This window comes from Talpa occidentalis, unplaced genomic scaffold (genome assembly GCF_014898055.3).
Source record: "Talpa occidentalis isolate TD23 unplaced genomic scaffold, MPIMG_talOcc4v2.1 talOcc4.2, whole genome shotgun sequence".
NCBI classification, from domain to species: Eukaryota; Metazoa; Chordata; class Mammalia; order Eulipotyphla; family Talpidae; genus Talpa; species Talpa occidentalis.
Window position 1 is genome coordinate 64,830,506 of NW_023602073.1, and position 18,314 is coordinate 64,848,819.

General features: G+C 47.5%; 1 protein-coding gene across 6 annotated transcripts in view; it reads right to left on the reverse strand.

Annotated features, from left to right (window-relative positions):
- ZNF318 (zinc finger protein 318) overlaps positions 1-18,092 on the reverse strand; it is a 44,975-nt gene extending 26,883 nt beyond the window's left edge. For all 6 annotated transcript variants that reach the window (XR_008553220.1, XM_037519762.2, XM_037519761.2 and 3 more), the window contains exons 1-5: positions 17,637-18,092; positions 14,980-15,128; positions 8,147-8,786; positions 5,151-6,596; positions 120-219 (exon numbers count right to left, since the gene is read on the reverse strand). Coding sequence is in view for 5 of the 6 variants with exons in the window: in XM_037519762.2 (XP_037375659.1) it covers positions 120-219; positions 5,151-6,596; positions 8,147-8,786; positions 14,980-15,128; positions 17,637-18,092 (2,791 nt within the window). In the remaining variant the exon portion in view is untranslated. The remainder of the gene's footprint in view (positions 1-119; positions 220-5,150; positions 6,597-8,146; positions 8,787-14,979; positions 15,129-17,636) is intronic.
- Between the last annotated feature and the right edge of the window lie 222 nt (positions 18,093-18,314).

Sequence of the window (18,314 nt, forward strand, 5' to 3'; positions counted from 1 at the left end):
TTCATATTGCTTTTGCACCACTGTAAAGCTGAAAAATTAAGTTAAACCATCAAGTCAGAAACCATTTATAGTAAAATGCTAAGAATTGTGAAGAATATCTGCAAAGAAGTGACTGATACCTTGTTGCTTATGAAGTCGGTCCAACTCAGTTCTGAGATAGTACATCTTCTTCTGACGAGCTTCCCGGTCATTCTTTAGTTTTTCCCTTTCTTCAATAACCTGAAAAGTATAGAACAGGAAGAGTTCTCCGGTTGCTAATATTCTTCCTTTTCTTCTACTATCTTCCCGAATCCCTCATGCTAGATAATATCTGAATGCAAGGATTCAAATGCCTGAACAGAGGCTCTGACTTGTCAAGGCAATAGTTCATTTCAATCTAAATTCCATAAGAGAATTATTCTTTATAGAGCTACATTGTCCAGAAAGTATTATGCTATGCAGGAAGCACCTTACTATCAATATTAACCTAAAGCTATTGATAGCAACTCTTTTTAAAAGACATTTATTCAGTGTCATGATCAGATGATTAGATTACATTTAGCAGTCAAAAGCATAGATGCTGGGCCTCCCTGATGGCGCAATGGGTTAAGATGCAACCTATGATGCTACCTGTAGCCACTGTAGCACTAGTTCGATCCCTGGCCAGGGAGCTACCACATGGCGCAGCAAACCTCTCCTGACTTGCCCCTTCTCCCCTCAGCGATGTATTTCAGCCAGTCCGCGGGTTCTGTCCCCCACTCTGTCTCTGGTGAATCCTCTCACCTCCCACACCTCTGGCCTTTACCCCAGTTCTTATATGCATAAATAAATAGATCTTTAAAAAAAAAAAAAGAGCATAGATGCAGGGGCCTCCCTGGTAGCACAAGGGGTTAAATGTCAGCACTACGAAACAATCTGCAGCTACTACAGAAGTCTGATCTCCAGCCAGGGAGGTGACCCACATGGCACAGCAGACCTCTCCTGTCTTGCCCACTGCTCCCCTCAGCAGTGTATGTCAGTCAATCCACCTGTACTGTTCCCCACTCTGTCTCTGGTGAATCCTCTCACCACCCCCTTGCCCCCGCCTCTCTGGCCTACACCCCAGCTCTTGTATGCATAAATAAAATCTTTAAAAAAAAAAAAAAAAAAAAAACCCTTTGTAGGGATGCTTTACTTTTCTATAGAACAGAAATTAAAATAACGTGTTAGGGCCTCCCTGGTGGTGCAAGGGGTTAAGCACCGCACTATGAAGCAATCCACAGCCTCTGCAACACGAGTTCGAGCCCCGGCCGGCCAGGGAGTAACCCACATGGCGCAGCAAACCTCTCCTGTCTCTCATGCTGCTTCACTCAGCAGTGTGTTTTGGGTGGTCCGCCTGTTCTGTTTCCCACTCTGTCTCTGGCGAATCCTCTCACTGCCCGCAGCTCTGGCCTGTACCCCAGCTCTTGTATGCATAAATAAATAAATCTTAAAAAAAAAAATAATAGCTGGGCCTCCCCAGTGGCACAGCAGTTGAGCGCTGGGTTGTGAAGCTGCCCACAGCCTCTGCAGCGCCGGTTCAATTCCCTGGCCACCAGGTGAGGGTCCCACATGGCGCGCAGACCTCTCCTGGTGCCCGCTGCTCCCCTCAGCAGTGTACTTCCGACAGTCTGCCTGTTCTGCTCTCCACTCTGTTTCTGGTGAATTCTCTCACCCTCCCGCGCTTCTGACTGTACCCAGTGCTTGCATAAATAAAATAAATAAATAAATATTAAAAAAAAAAACTTGTTATACAATTAGTTACAAATACAGCCTCAAGTTTTTTGCCCATACACATAAGTATTGTTTTGATAGCCACCAAATCTAGTGATTCTGTGTCCAAAGGGAAACTATCAACACGGAACTAATATGTTATGGCTGATGCATATTATTAGTTGCATTATATATATCACCTTATTTAATCCTTGTGACAATATCTCTATTTTACAGTAAGAAAACTGAGGTTATTGGGCCTCTCTGGTGACGCAGGGGGTTAAGCACCGCACTATGAGGCAATACACAGCCTCTGCAGCATGAGTTCGATCCCTGGCAGGCCAGGGAGAAACCCACATGGCGCAGCAGATCTCTCCTGTCTCACCCACTGCTCCCCTCAGCAGTGTATTTCAGTCAGTCTGCCTGTTCTGCTCCCCACTCTGTCTCTGGTGAGTCCTCTCACCCCCTGCATCTCTGGCCTGTACCCCAGCTCTTGTATGCATAAATAAATCTTTAAAAAAAAAAAAACTGAGGTTATTAAAGATAAAGTAATATATCCAAGATCACAGAATAAGACTTAAAATCCAGGTATAGTCTTAAAGCTTATGATCTTTCAGGCCTCCTTGGTGGCGCAAGGGGTTAAGACACAACATATGAAGTTGTCTGCAGCCTCTGCAGCATAAGTTCGATCCCCTGCGGGCCAGGGAGCAACCCACATGGTGCAGCAGGCCTCTCCTATCTTGCCAGCTGCTCCCCTCAGCAGTGTACTTCGGTCAATCTGCCTTTTCTGTTCCCCACTCTGTCTCTGGTGAATCCTATCACCCCCACACCTCTGGCCTGTACCCCAGCTCTTGTATAAATAAATAAATCTTTAAAAAAAAAAAGCTTATGATCTTTCAAATATATTATTACTTTTTAATAGAAAAAACAAGCGGGGGCTTGTCTTTAATGATCTGGTGTGCAAAATCTGTATTATTACCCCTGAGTTAAATACTAAGTTCTTAAAGGAAAAGTAAAGAAAAAACACCAAATCTCTAAATAGTGCCTCTGAAGTCTTAAGTTTAATCTTTATTAAACCTACCCTGGGCCTCCCTGGTGGAGCAAGGGGTTAAGATGCAAACTATGAAGCTGTATGCAGCCTCTGCAGCACGAGTTTGATCCCCGGCCAGCTAGGGAGCAACCCACATGGGGCAGCAGACCTCTCCTGACTTGCCTGCTGCTACCCTCAGCAGTTTACTTTGGTCCGTCTGCCTGTTCTGTTCCCTACTCTGTCTCTGGTGAATCCTATCACCCCCCACACCTCTGGCCTGTTCCCCAGCTCTTGTATGCATAAATAAATAAATCTTTAAAAAAAAGAAAAAAGCTTTACTATTAAAAAAAAAACTATCCTCCTCCTTCCCAAAAGATTTCAATAATATAAAATAATGGATGTTCTGGGTATCCAAGGACAAAGGAAAATTAAGAGGAAGTGTTTTTTTATCTTCCAAAGGAATTAGCTAAATTTATTTTAAACTAGTAAAAAATTAAATTGGCCCTCAAATTCTTCCTTTTCTCAGGTCTAATTATTTTATTAGCAAACCAAAATGTATACCTATTATTTTCTAAACAAAATGAGTATTACAGAACTTTGAAATTAACAATGTTTTTTAATTTTTCATTTGAAAATCGATTCTGAGCCTCCCCGGTGGCACAGTAGGTTGAGCAATGCGCTGTGCAGCTGTCCGCAGCCTCTACAGCGCGGGTTTGATTCCCGGCTGGCCAGGGAGCAACCCACATGGTGCAGCAGACCTCTCCTGTCTCACCCTCAGCAATGCTGCTCCCCTCAGCAGTGTATTTCAGTAGATCTGCCTGTTCTGTTCCCCCCTCTGTCTCTAGTGAATCCTCTCACCCACCTCACTTCTGGCCTATACCCCAGTTCTTTTTTTTTTTTTTTTTAAGATTTATTTATTTATACAAGCACTGGGTACAGTCAGAAGCACGGGAGGGTGAGAGAATTCACCAGAGCCAGAGCGGGGAGCAGAGCAGGCAGCAGAGCAGGCAGAAGGACCAAAGCACACTGCTGAGGGGAGCAGCGGGCGGCAGGAGAGGTCTGCGCGCCATGTGGGACCCTCCTCCGGTGGCCGGGGAGCAGCCGGGGATCGAACCGGCGCTGCAGAGGCTGCGGGCAGCTTCACAACCCAGCACTCAACCGCTGCGCCACCGGGGAGGCCCTATACCCCAGTTCTTGTATGCATGAATAAATAAATCTTTAAAAAAAAAAAAAAAAAAAAAGAAAATCTTCAATTCTGTATTTTCCCCTACTGCTCTAAAACATCCAGGAATATTATATCTTTACCCCAGCCACTGTTCCCTTCCTATGGCATGGAAACCCAGAATGTGTAAAAACTGCTTCAAAAAAAAATGTCATAAAAGTATGGGCCTCCCTGGTGGCGCAAGGGATTAAGCACAGCACTGTGAAGCTATCCATAGCCTCTGCAGCATGAGTTCGAATCCCCGGCTGGCCAGGGAGCTACCCCCATGGTGCAGCAGATCTCTCCTGGCTCGCCCACTGCTCCCCTCAACAGTGTATTTCAGTCTGCCTGCCTGTTCTGTTCCCCACTCTCTGATGAATCGTCTCAATCCCCTGCATTACTGGCCTGTACCCCAGTTCTTATATGTATAAATAAATAAATCTTACCAAAAAAAATATGTTTTTACTCCTGGATGCTAAGATAAATAAGAATAAGCAAAGGTTGTTTCTTGGCATGTTTTAATTACCAAGCAAGAGCTAGCTATTAGTTTTTACTCCATAATCACTTTATGACAAAGATCCAAAACTCATTGGGATACAACAGATTTACTGATTTGCCCTCACCCAATGCAATCTGGGTGGTTCCCCACCACGTGATGAGGTCATATTGAAGACTTCAAGGCTCTCAGTTCCTGCACATAGTGTTCTAAGACCCTTAATCTAGATCATGAAGGAAACAAGAGTTTAGCAATTATAGTGGGAACGAAGACCAAGATTTTTGTTTAGCCCTTACAAGAAAACGTGTGAGAAAAACCTCCAAATAATTTAAAGTAAAAGGGCCTTACATACTTTTAGCTCCTTCTAAAAGATAAATAGAGGGGCATCCCCAATGGCGCGGCAGTTGAGCGCTGGGCTGCGAAGCTGCCCGCAGCCTCCGCAGCACCAGATTGATCCCCGGCTGCCCGCAAGGGCCCCACATGGCCCGGCAGACCTCTTCTGTCTCACCTCTGCTCCCTTCAGCAGTGTACTCTGGTCCTTCTGCCTGTTCTGCTCCCCGCTCTGGCTCTGGTGAATTCTCTCACCCTCCCGCGCTTCTGACTGTACCCAGTGCTTATATAAACAAATAAATCTTTAAAAAAAAATAAAATAAAAGATAAATAGAAATTTACGTTAAAATAATAGAGATAAGATACCAAAAGTTAATATTCACCTTCAGCTTCTGGGAAGCACGGTTCTTCTCATCAGAGATTTTCTCCGGATTATATCTTATGAGTGATGGGATAGACACTTGGACAGGCACTTGGACAGAAGGAACTGCTCCTAGCACTGAAGACTCCTGTTTGGGTTTATCAGGAGTCACAGTGGGGATCACACGGAGATTGGGACGGCTACGAGTAGTTTGTTTGGTGACTGGAATCACCCTGTGTGGTTCAGAGAGAGGGAGGTTTGATGGTTGAGAGGTGGGGTAAATGGGCCACCGTGAGGCTGCATATGCCATGTAATGCCTGTAGGCATCAAAGGAGGCAGAGGGAATGGCAGATCCTTGGTAGTTTGGAGGTATACGAGCTGCAGCAAACTGAGAGGCCCTTGGCACATGAAACTGAGATAAAGAAGCAGGGTGTGGAAGTCTAACTGGGGTAGATGCAGTTGACGGCAACATACACCTGACTGCAACAGATGACTGAAATCCACTGCCAACCACATCTTGTCCTGCAATAATACCCATTGGATGGTCAGACTTTAGGAATGGTGGACTTTTTTTTGTGAGAAGATAAGGATCCACAGGGGAGACTGGGTTTGAATGGGACACTTCGGGGGAATGAGTATTGCTATGGTGTGCCTCCCGGCTCTCCAGTCTGTGAGGATCGGAGGAGCATCGATCAGCTGAGAACCGATGGTCAACTGAAGAACAGCGTTCAGCTGAGAAGTGATGGTCAGCTGAAGAACGGCGATCAGATGAAGAGCGTGATGGCTTCTTGCCATGAAGTCGTTCTTGGGTGCGTACAGCCAGTTTACTAATCTCTGCTACCCCAATATCCAGCCCTATGGTCTTGAGCAAATCATGAATCTTGGCATATTCTGGATTAGTCTCTTCTCTAGATTCTAGCTTTATACCTGGAACTGGAGTGGGTAGGCAGCTTGTTTTCTGCCTCATAACTTCACTCTCAGAGACCCCAAGGGACTTTGGTGGAGAGTCTGCCTTTAAATCCTCTTCTTCATCCCCATAAAGAAATTTCTCCTCATCTTCAATGTCTGGAAAACTACGTCGCCTTTTTTCTTGTGTACTGGTAGTATCTGCCAACATACTCAGAATACGAGAAAATCCACTGCCATCCTGGCTAGCTCTTTCATGGGGCAGCAAAAAGTCTGAGTGCCGCTCAGAACCATCAGCCTTCATATCCAATTTCTCTTTGTGGCACAGAAAACTTCCAAACTTTTCTCTCAGAGGACTACTCTCTTTGGGCAGCCCAGGGAGGGGACTCCACTGGTACGGGTTACATGAAGATTCCTTCAACGAAGTATCTACCATAGTTCCCTTATTGTCTTCAATCTCTGAGGCAAAAGCAGCAATAGCACCACTTAGTGGAAGGGACGAGTGTGCAGAGTAGAGAGGGTGATCCTGCCTGGAACTGTTACTGCTGGCAAAACTCTCAAGCTGAAAAGACAAACATAACTAATTTAGCCTTTATACAGAATCTCAGAAAAAATACCAATGAGATAAATACTTAATCTCTGGAATTAGTAGGAAAATGAAGAATTGATTAAAGGACAGCAAATCCTTAGTCAGGTTTAGGATTTAGGCATTCATCTCTCCAGATGTTCCTACTATAGCAGAGGAAATAGGCAGGCTAGGTAAATCCTTACTTTTGTCCATTTATTGTAACCCTTATCAAGGAAACAGAATACAAAGGTACTTTAAAGATGCCCCAAGCTTGTTTTCTTTTCTATGAATCACCAAAAGAAAAACATTAAGGGGCCTCCCTGGTGGTGCAGGTGGTTGAGCGCAGCACTATGAAGTTGTCCGCAGCCACTGCAGTAACGGTTCAATCCCTGCCGGCCTCGAAGCAACCCACATGGCGAGCACACCTCTCCAGTCTCGCCTGCTGCTCCCCTCAGCAGTGTGTTTCGTCAGTTTGCCTGTTCTGTTCCCCACTCTGTCTCTGGTGAATCCTCTCACCCTCCGGTGCATCTGGCCTGTACCCCGGTTCTTGTATAAATAAAATAAATCTTTAAAAAAGAAATGAACACATTAAAAGCAGAGCTGGGCCTCCCTGGTGGCATAAGGGGTGGTAAAGACACAACCGATAAAGCAATCCGCAGTCACTGCAGTACGAATTCGATCCCCGGCCAGGGAGCTACCCACATGGCACCAGCAGACCTCTCCTGACTCACCCACTGCTCCCCTCAGGAGTGTACTTCAGCTGATCTGCCTGTTCTGTTCCCCACTCTGCCTCTGGTGGGTCCTCCCACCCACCACGCCTCTGGCCTATACCCCAGTTCTTGTATGTATAAATAAATAAATCTTAAAAATAAAATAAGACAAAATAAAATAAAATAAAAGTGGAGCTGCTTTGGTTGAAGCAGGTCCAGGAAGTTCTGAAAAACTAATTGATTCGTCTCCCATGGTTCCCTGAGGCACTTACTCAGACACCTTAGGTTCCTACAGACAGTGCTCTTGCTGGGGAGCACACTCATAAATATGGGGAAAGAAGAAATCAAGGCCCAGAATGGTGAGGTGACTTGCTAAAAATCACATAGCAATTTAGTGGCAGAGGTGGGTCCAGAGTCAGAAACACCTCATTTCTGATCCAGCGTCCTCCCACTCATACATTCTGTCCTCTCTCTGAAGAGATAAGGAAATTACAGATTATCTCTTCCTATGCCCTTATAAGCGTCATCCCAAGACACCCACATTCTAAGATTCCTACAGGACTAGTAGCCAATGTAGAGAAAAAACTTATAAGGCATACTTGCCAAAAGGTCTGCTTAGAGAGCCCAACCATGACAACAGAAGCCCTCTACTAATGCATTTGGAACCTACAGATTGCTCTGGACAGTTCTGGGAGGTGCAGCTCATAGGCATGACAATGTTGGTGCAGCACATGTTACCCACATAGCCTCAGGGACTCAGACCCCAGCACAGTAAGCAGGCTTCAAGGTAGTGGAGGGATTAGCCAAGAGACCCTGAAGAAATACAGCAGAGACCTGCATGGTAGGCTCCACGTCCACTTCAATCCGCTTCTTCAGAATGGACTTCTTGGGCATCACAGAGCCTTCCTCAGGCCGGTGTAAAGAAAATGCTGGCCCCGAGGCAGGTAGGACACCTGACAATCCAGGGATGGGGCAGCTAGTGCCACCACCATCAACTTCCACCAGCTCCTGACTCAGACTCCTACTCCGTTCCTCCTCTTCCTCTCGTTTTCTCCTGGCAAGATCCAGCTCACGAAACTCAGGGTCCAGAAGCCTAGGGCTCGGGCTTCGTCTACGCTGTCTATAGTTGCGCATCCCTGGCGGGTAGCTGGGGTGATCATCTCCCTTGCAGTGGATCTTCTCTGTGTCGTCGTAACGGGGCCGCTTGGCCTCCCGGCTCCTTTCCTCAGGTCGGAGACAGTAGGAGCCTTTCAGTTTGTCTCGACTCCGTTCTGCTCCCCGCAGCAGCTCATCGTGACAACTGATGTGGGGACGATAGTCAGAATGATGCACGAAAGCCTCTCTTGCTCGATAGTCCTCATCAGGCTGTCCCAAGAAGGGACTGAGAGGCCCCTCCTCCTGGGAAATATAGCGTTCAAGACCTCGAGGGCACTGGGAGCTTCGAGTGAAGACAGAATCATCAGTCAGGTCATCCCTGAGGAGAGACAAGCACAACTGAATATAACAGATGTGGAAGGAGCAAGGCCAGACAGGCGAAGAGACTGATAACTGGCAACAAAGCCGTACAATACAGTCTTAGGGCAAGAGACAGTGATCATGGAGCCCGAGAACAAGCCTATGCGTAGACATGGCATGTCCCTTTCTCTGGTGCACAGCAGCTTCAGTCTCTAAGAAGGGGACTTATAGGGCCTCCCTTGGTGGCACAGTGGGTTGAGAGCAGCACTGTGAAGCTGTCCGCAGCCTCTGCAGCACCAGTTCGATTCTCAGCCTGTCGGGGAGAAACCCACATGGCGCCGCAGACCTCTCCTGTCCCACCCACTGCTCCCCTCAGCAGTGTCTTCAGTCCGTCTGCCTGTTCTGTTCCCGGATCTGTTTCTGGTGAATCCTCTCACCCTCCCGCAGATCTGGCCTGTACCCCAGTTCTTGTAAAAACAAATAAATCTTAAAAAGAAGAAAAAAGGAAGGGGACTTATGACCAAGCTACCCAGATGGACTTCCTAGGCGCATCTCTCTGACAAGACACTGGGGATGCAGAGTACTGGGAGCCGTGAAAACACCACTGACAGGCTACAAAGAGCCTCAGCCTCTACAATTCCACCCTAGCTAAGCTCTAACTCTTTGCTGCTAGCAGCACCAGTATCACCAGGAAACCTGTTAGATATATAGATGATCAGGAGCTACTTTTGTTTACTGGATTCCAAGAAATGGCTTTTCTCTGCTTATTCATCCTTGATTTTCTACCTCTGAGTCAAGTTAGCAAAGCATCAAAGAGTTGCCTCTTGTTACAACCCTCCAGCAGTGCCTGTCTTCCAATTTTAGACCTGGGCAACATTGATGAATAGCTTGATGAAAGACCAGGCAGCATTAACTTTATCACCTCCTTTGTAATAAATGCCACCTGTGGGAATCCAGATTTAAGTTACTCTTCTTCTCCCCAAGAATCAGGAGGATTTTAAAGTCTCGATGGAGTAGGAAATAACAAAGAATAGGAATGAATCAAGAATCTCTGAAATTAAACACAGGCAGAGTAAAACATTTTACTCTGTAGGAGTCTCACAGCTGATTGCAGGGAAGAATAGATGAGTTCAGTCACTCCATAAGCATCAACCACAAAGTCTCTGATCATAGTCCTGTAGGGATAAACAGGCTCAATGGCAAGAGTCCCTTTGCCCATGCTCCCATTTTCAGCTCCCCACTAGAACTCTAATATGCCAGCCACCAAATGACAGATAGCCCCAGGTCTAATCCAGCACTAATAGCAGGAAGCTAGAAAAAATGTGATGGCTCTCAGAAGTGTCAGTTCAGAATTGCAGTCTTCAGCAAGAGATGGAAAGTACAAACACAAACACACACACGAAAAAAATAGAAACTTAAATATATAAAACTAAAAAAATGACCTATCATGTAAATACAGACAGAAATCATGTTTCCAATTAGAAGCTCACATCCTCCTTCCCTCCTTCCCCAGAGAGAACTTGCCACAGTAGAAGTGAGTCCCAAGAAGGGCCCCATCTACTGGAGCCAAGAATAGTCCAGTGTCAGACTCTCTTTGAAAGCCTTAGCGAAATTCAACTCTTTTCTAAAATAGTCTACCACGTTTTTTTCTAAAAATTTATTTATTTATGCACACAAGTGCTGGTTGTAGGCCAGAGGTGCAGGAGGGTGAAAGGATTCTCCAGAGAGAATGGGGAGCAGAGCAGGCAGATCTACTGAAGTACACTGCTGAGGGAAGCAGTGGGCAAGATAGGAGAGATCTGCTCTGCCACCAGGGTTAGTTCCCTGGCTGGAGACCGTGCTGCAGTGGCTGCGGATTGCTTCATAGTGCTGATACTTAATCCCTTGCACCACAAGGGAGACCCAAGACTATTTATTTTTAAAAAATGATTGTAGGATATGGGTGAAAGGTAAATGGAGTGCACTGTACTATTCTCCACTGTTTTGTTTACAAATATAATAAGTTAAAAAACACATGACAACACCAGTTTGTACATCAATGATCAGAGCAACTTTATTTATCAGAGCCAAAAATGAGATTTAACACACCCATTTATCCATTCATCACTTACACAAATACCATGAAATATTACTGGCAATAAACATGAATGAATTTTTAATGATGCTCAATGAAGGAGTATGTCACAAAGGTCCACATATTGTATAAGTCTACTGGCATGAAGTATTCAGAGCAGGCAAATCTATGCAGATAGAGAGTACTTAGTGATAGCTAAAGGCAGGGAATTGGACGACAGTAACAGATGTGTGCAGAGTTTCTCTTCTAAGGGTATGGTAGAAGAAAAAAATGCTCTACCATAGCTCCTGAACTATATATTTTAAATAGGAGAATTGTAAGCACATGAATTAATTACAGGTCAAAAAGCTGCAGGGGGGCTTCCCTGATGGCGCAAGGGGTTAAGATGCAATCTATGAAGCTATCTGCAGCCACTACAGAACAAGTTCAATCCCTGGCCAGGGAGGAGACCCACATGGTGCAGCAGACCTCTTCTGTCTCGCCTGCTGCTCCCCTCAGCAGTGTATTTCAGGACATCTGCCTGTTCTGTTCCCCACTTTGTCTCTGGTGAATCCTCTCACCCCCACACCTCTGGCCTGTATGCCAGTTCTTGTATTCATAAATAAATCAATCTTAAAAAAAAAAAGCTGCAGGGCCTCCCCGGTGGCGCAGCGGTTGAGCGCTGGGTTGCGAAGCTGCCCGCAGCCTCTGTGGCGCCGGTTCGATCCCTGGCTGCTCCCCGGCCACCAGAGGAGGGTCCCACATGGCGCGCAGACCTCTCCTGCCGCCCGCTGCTCCCCTCAGCAGTGTACTTCGGTCCTTCTGCCTGCTCTGCTCCCCGCTCTGGCTCTGGTGAATTCTCTCACCCTCCCGCGCTTCTGACTGTACCCAGTGCATGTATAAACAAAACAAACAAACAAACAAACAAATAAATAAAACATGCCTCTATAAAAAAAAAATAAAATAAAAAATAAAAAATAAAAAAAAAAGCTGCAGGGCCTCCCTGGTGGCGCAAGGGGTTAAATCTCAGCACTATGAAGCTATCTGCAGTCACTGCAGCACAAGTTCCATCCCCAGCCAGGGAGCTAACCCATATGACACAGCAGACATCCCCTGCCATTCCCCTCAGCAGTGTATTTCAGTGGATCTGCCTGGTCTGCTTCCTACTCTATCTCTGGTGAATCCTCTCACAAACACTTCTGGCCTATACTCCAGTTCTTGTATGTATAAATAAAAATAAATCTTAAAAAAAGAATGTTTATGGGCCTCCCTGGTGGCACAGGGGTTAAAGACAGCACTATCAAGTAATTGGCAGCCACTGCAACACAAGTTCATTCATCAGCCGGCCAGGGAGCAACCCACATGGCGCAGCAGACCTCTCCTGTCTCGCCCACTATTCCCCTCAGCAGTGTATTTCAGTAGATCTGCCTGTTCTGCTCCCCAGTCTCTCTGATGAATCCTCTCACCCTCCACATCTCTGGCCTGTACCCCAGTTCTTGTATGCATAAATAAATCTTCAAAAAAAAATGTTTGACTAAAGTAAGGAAAAAAAGTATGCCAAGAGCCCCAACTTGCCTGTTCCTTTCCTCTGATCCCCCAGTATGCCCCAAGAATGGAATTTGCTTCTGTCTTTCCCCTAAGGCAAACTGCACATGAAAAATGCCCTACACCTTCAACCTTTTCTCAAGGCAAGGACTTAGAAGGTAAGAATTCCATGAATGAAAGTGTAATGTGCAGAGAGTACTTCAATAAACAAGGCAAATTCACATCCAATTTACCAGTCTTTAGAAGGCAAGAGTTTTCACACAACCTGTTCATGCCCCCTTCCTAAAAAGAGTAAGTTACAATCCTACACAGAAGGCTGGTGACAAGGTAAGGTCAATGATATCCCAATCCTGATGTAAAATCTAAGTCAATCAAGGAAGAGAAAGATACTAGGTCCCAGGGAAAGATAAACAAGCACACACCTACATACAAAGGGTGTAGCTAAGACTGGACCCACTGTCACAAGACATCCAGAGAAGCCAACATTCCTGTGGCCTGGTTTTAGTGCACAAGAATTATCCACACAAACCCTATGGAGCAAGAAAGCAGGAGGCAAAAAGTCCAAAGGCCTGGCACCTCCTTTTAGAACCTTAATATCACTTTCTCTAACACAGACTCTTCTTTCTGAAATATATGATTCTAGAAGACGACTGCCCCAAACTCCCTATGAAGATTACTTTAATTTTGTAACTTATAACCAGATTATTGGCTATCTGAAGAACACATGCAAAACAGACATTTGGGGGGCCTCACTGGTGGCACAAAGGGCTGAGTCTCAGCACTATGAAGCTATCAGCAGCCACCGCAACACAAGTTCGGTCCTGGCCAGGGAGCTGACTCATATAGCGTAGCAGACCTCTCCTGCCTGGCCTGCTGTTCCTCTCAGCAGTGTGTTCCAGTCAATCTGCCTGTTCTGTTCCCCACTCTGTCTCTGGTGAATCCTCTCACCCCCTGCACCTCTGGCCTGTACTCATAGGGAGTTTGGGCAGTAGTCTTCTAGAATCATATATTTCAGAAAGAAGAGTCTGTGTTAGAGAAAGTGAGATCAAGGTTCTAAAAGGAGGTGCCAGGCCTTTGGACTTTTTGCCTCTTGCTTTCTTGCTCCACAGGGTTTGTGTGGATAATTCTTGTGCACTAAAACCAGGCCACAGAAGACAGAAGCTCTTGTATGCATAAATAAATAAAAAAAAAAAGACAATTGGCTGCTGAAAGCACACAGAGAAAGGGGATGTGACACCCTAGGCCTCACAAGAGGAAATGCTAGTTACCTCAAAACCTGATCAAGGAAGGAAGAGAATCACATCATGCACCACATACTCAGACTGCCTATTCAATCATCTCCCAAAATAAAGGCAGAAGAGCTAGGCTGTGCCTGATTAACTGATATTGTGACACATCTTTAAGCCCACCTATCTTCATTTCATAAGTCAGTGTTCAATGACACAAAACTGTCCTGCCTTAATTCACCAGCAAGGCCTGGAGCTTTCAAGTAAATAAACCAGTGGCAGTACTGGTCCCGCCCAGCTGTCCCCACCTTCCTGCTTATGGTATGCATAGACAGTGTCACTTTGAAATAACATTATTAACTCATTGTTACTAGTGATCACTAGTGTAAACTCCCAATGCCACGCCAAGACCATGACACAAATTTCAGCTCTCAGATGCATGTATTCCCTATACATCCGTATTTATTTTTCACATTTGTGAGGTGAAAACAACTAATGTGACTTCCCATAGTTTCTAATATATGAAATATACATTTGATAAGCTATAGAATATATCTGGCCTTTCTCAGCATTCAGTAGTTGTACTGTAAACTGACATTTTTAAATATGTCTAACTTTCTATTAAAGTGTATATTTTTAGGGCCTCCCTGGTGGCGCAAGGGGGTAAGCACCGCACTATGAAGCAATCTGCAAGCAGCCTCTGCAGCACGAGTTTGATCCCCGGCCAGCCAAAGAGCAACCCATATGGCAAAGCAGACCTCTCCTGTCTCGCCTGCTGCTCCCCTCAGCAGTGTGTTTCAGTTGGTCTGCCTGTTCTGTTCCCCACTCTGTCTCTGGTGAATTATCTTACCCCCCGCATCTCTGGCCTGTACCCCAGCTCTTGTATGCATAAATAAATAAATCTTAAAAAAAAAGTTTGTATTTTTAATAAGGACACGTATATTAAAAATTTAGACATGGATTTATCTAAGCTCTTTCTGAATCTCTATTTCAGAATTTATAAGCTGAAAACAAGACCACTAAAAAAAGACTCCCATTTACCCCATCTTTTGTTACGTAAACCCTAGCTATAGTTTAGAATCAATCTATCATCTCAGTTATTTTTTTTTCCATCTCAGCTACTTTTAACATGAGGTCTCTGTTTCTGTCTCTTCAGCTTTCCCCTTTCATCCAGACCAAGTGATCCTCTAAACTCAAGCCCTTACTTCTACTAATTCTTATGCAAAAGAAGGTATATCAATATACTCTCCTTACTTAGAAAGTCTTTTCCAATATCATCTTTTCTACGAACAGAGGGCATAACTTCCAAAGACATCATTGAGAAAACAACAATTCTATTTTCAACAATTTCAACATTGTGCCCTTTTTCAGTGAAAGGTAAAGCCTACCTGTCCACATCGTCCAGATTATCCACAGGTGATCCAAGTCGATCACTTAGCCTCCGCCGTTCAGGTATGCCAACACAGAAGTGGTCATTTCCAACAGTGATCCTTAAGCTCTGTTCCAAAGAGTCAGATCGCAGACCAGGAGAGCGTCTCTACAAAAGTAAAAGATAAATGTAACATTCAACAGGACCAAGATATTCCTAGACCTAAAAATGTTTTTCTTTCTAGTCACTGTTGTGCTTCAAGATGACAAATGCCTATGGTATATTACTACTACAAAGCTAAAGAACTTGGGCCTCCCCGGTGGTGCAGCAGTTGAGCACTGGGTTGCGAAGCTGCCCGCAGCCTCTGCAGCGCTGGTTTGATCCCCGGCTGCTCCCCGGCCACAGGAGGGGGGTCCCACATGGCGCGCAGATCTCTCCTGCAGCCCACTGCTCCCCTCAGCAGTGTGCTTCCGTCCTTCTGCCTGCTCTGCTCCCCGCTCTGGCTCTGGTGAATTCTCTCACCCTCCCACGCTTCTGACTGTACCCAGTGCTTGTATAAATAAATAAAATAAAAATAAATAAATCTTAAAAAAAAAAAACTAAAGAACTTAAGAAAAATTACCATTTTTTGATGAAAGTCTATTATATATCCCACCCTCCCAAATCACTGGCCTCTCATTCTCTCATCAGTTGGTACTGGGCATGGAAACAGTAGTGATGTATACTTCCAAAATGCAAGCCAAAAACAGGTCTTAAAAAAGTATTTCTGATAGCAATCCCTACTATAAAGTCATTAAAACATGGTGACATGAAATAAATGTGGAAAAAAGATCTACTTCAGGTAGGACAGTGAAGAGAAAGCTTTTCTGAGGTGATACCATTTACCCTGAGGCCTGAGGATGGAATGTTAGCCTTGCAAGGATGTTTCAGGTAAAAATAAGCTCTATAACGAACTTAGCCTGTTTGGGTAATAAAGAAGGCTGTGTGACTATAGCAAAATGTAGAAAGTACCTCGAAGTCACAACTAGGAATGTGGAGTTTATTGTTAATGTACTAAGAAGCCACAGGAGGGTTTTAAGCAGGGCAATGATGTGATCTGACTACAGCCTTCCTCTGGATGTGATGAGCATTGTTCACACCCTCATCTCCTTCAGGACTTCATAAAAACTCAAACTTCCAAGGAGACCTTCACTGGCTACCCTATCAAAAACTATTAACTTTTTTTTTTAGCACTTAATTACACTGAACATCTTGCTTCTCTTACTTGTCATCTGACTCCAACTGCAAGAATGTAAACTCCATGAGGGCAGTGGGGCAGTCTGGTTTGCTCACTGTTATGTTCCCACTGCCCAGAATGCACCTACCACATGGCAGATGTCAGTCTACTAGATATATGAAATGGAGGTTTTAAAATGTCCCTTTGGTTGCTGCATAGACATAAACTGGAGGAGAACAAAACAGGAATGTAAGGGAGTATAATGTGATGATCCAGGTGGGAAGTAATAAACTAGGGTAAGGACATGCAGAGTTTCGGGGAAGTATTTTGGCGGTAGAGCACAGGGAGATCAAGTTAATCTCACACATCAGATTTGGAAGTCGGCAGATGATCACTGCTTCTGACTGAGCAATGGGTGATGTCAGTCAGGACAGAGAAGGTTCCAGTCAAGAAACTGTACCTTGGAGAAGGACAGGAAGTCATGGAGACTAATAGTGCTTCCTCTGTAGCGACAAACACTCAAGAGTATCCCTGTTTAACTACGAAAACTTTAACAAAGACGAGTCAATTCACCCAGGACCAAGACTACCCAGAGCACTGGGATACGCTGGGAATCACTCAACAGGTTTAGAAAAAGTAGAAAAAGGAAAATGATGACACAGGTTTAAAAAAGATCGATGCCCTGCAAAGAACGACACATTTCAAAACACCACACCCTGCCCAGAGCCGCTATTAGACTTGGCATCAAGTGAGGCCGCATCCAGCCCACAGGCAACTTCTTCCCTCTGGCAGGGAAGCGTAAATCAATCTCCTGCGTGGGCAGCAGGCAGACCCGAGCGCCAGCGCAGCTGCACCCCTGCTAGCTGCGAGCCCTTCCCCCGGCGGCTCGGGCCCCTCTGGGCTCCTCAGCTGGTACCAGCCTCGTCTCACAGGGCTGGGAGTGCAAAGAGAACGGGTTTGCGAGCGCAGCGCCGACTGCGCCGCGCCTCAATGCGAGCCGGTCGCCGTTCCGGAGCCCGGGCTTCTGCGCGCCGCCCCTCGGAGCGGCAGCCGCTTTCACGCCAGTCGTCCGCCCCGAGCGGCCGCGGCCGCCCTCGCTCTCCGCCGGCGCGGCCTCGAAGCCCCCAGCCGGCAGGCTCAGCCCCGGGCATCCGGAACCGCGACCGGAGGAAGCGGCGGCTGCTGAGAAAGCCCCGGGCGCGCACGGTCCGGGCGGCGCCGCCCGGCAAACTTTCCCTCTCTGCCCTCCGCTGAAGCGGCCCGTGCCTGGAGCCGCCTCTCCCGCCCGGGGCCGTTACTCGCAGCCGCGGCTCCCGAGGGAGCGGGCGCCCCGGGGAGGGGCCTGCGCCGGGGTCCGGGCCTGGAGGCCGCGGAGCGCCGGGGCTGCGGGCGTCTCCGGAGGCGGGAACCCGGGGCGCGGGGGCCGGAGGAGGAGGGAGTCGGGCCGAGGGTGGGATTACCCGGCTGCCGCCGTCGCCTGGATGGTCTCCGCGGCCGTCCCGGGCGAATTCCGCGCGGGACTCCCCCCGACTGCCGGCTCGGAAACCTGCCGGGCCAGGCGGGAACAGTCGTCGGCCCCGCGGCGGCGACGGGGATCCGCGACGGGTCCGCGGCGGGGACGGGGAGACACGACGACCCCGCGGCGGGGACGGCGAGGCCCGGCGGCCGCGGGGCGGAGACGGGGAGCTGCGGCGACCCCGCGGCGGGGACGGCGAGGCCCGGCGGCCACGGTGCCCTGAGGGAGAGCGGGGCCGGCGAGCCGGTGTCCGAGACGAGGAGGAGCCAGAGGGCGCCGGCGAGGTGCGGCGAGAAGGGCCTGAAGAGGTGCCGGAGCTGCGGCCCGTGCGCGGGCCGCCCCCGCCGCTCTCTTTAGACCGGTGCGAAGACACGGAGGAGCGGGCGCCGCTGCGGTACATTGCTCCGGCAGCGGCGGCCACGGCGGCAGCTCCGACCCCGGGGCGCCCTGGACGCCGGACCGCAGCGCGCCGCCGCAGCCGCTGCAGCCACGGCCGCCGCGCGCCGCCCCGGCCCCCAGACCTGCCCCCTCCCCTGAGCCCCGCGGCGCCCCCGGGCCGGGCCGAGCGCGCCTCCGAGGCGGAGACTGGCAGTTGGAGGGCGCGAGCACGCGCCGACACACA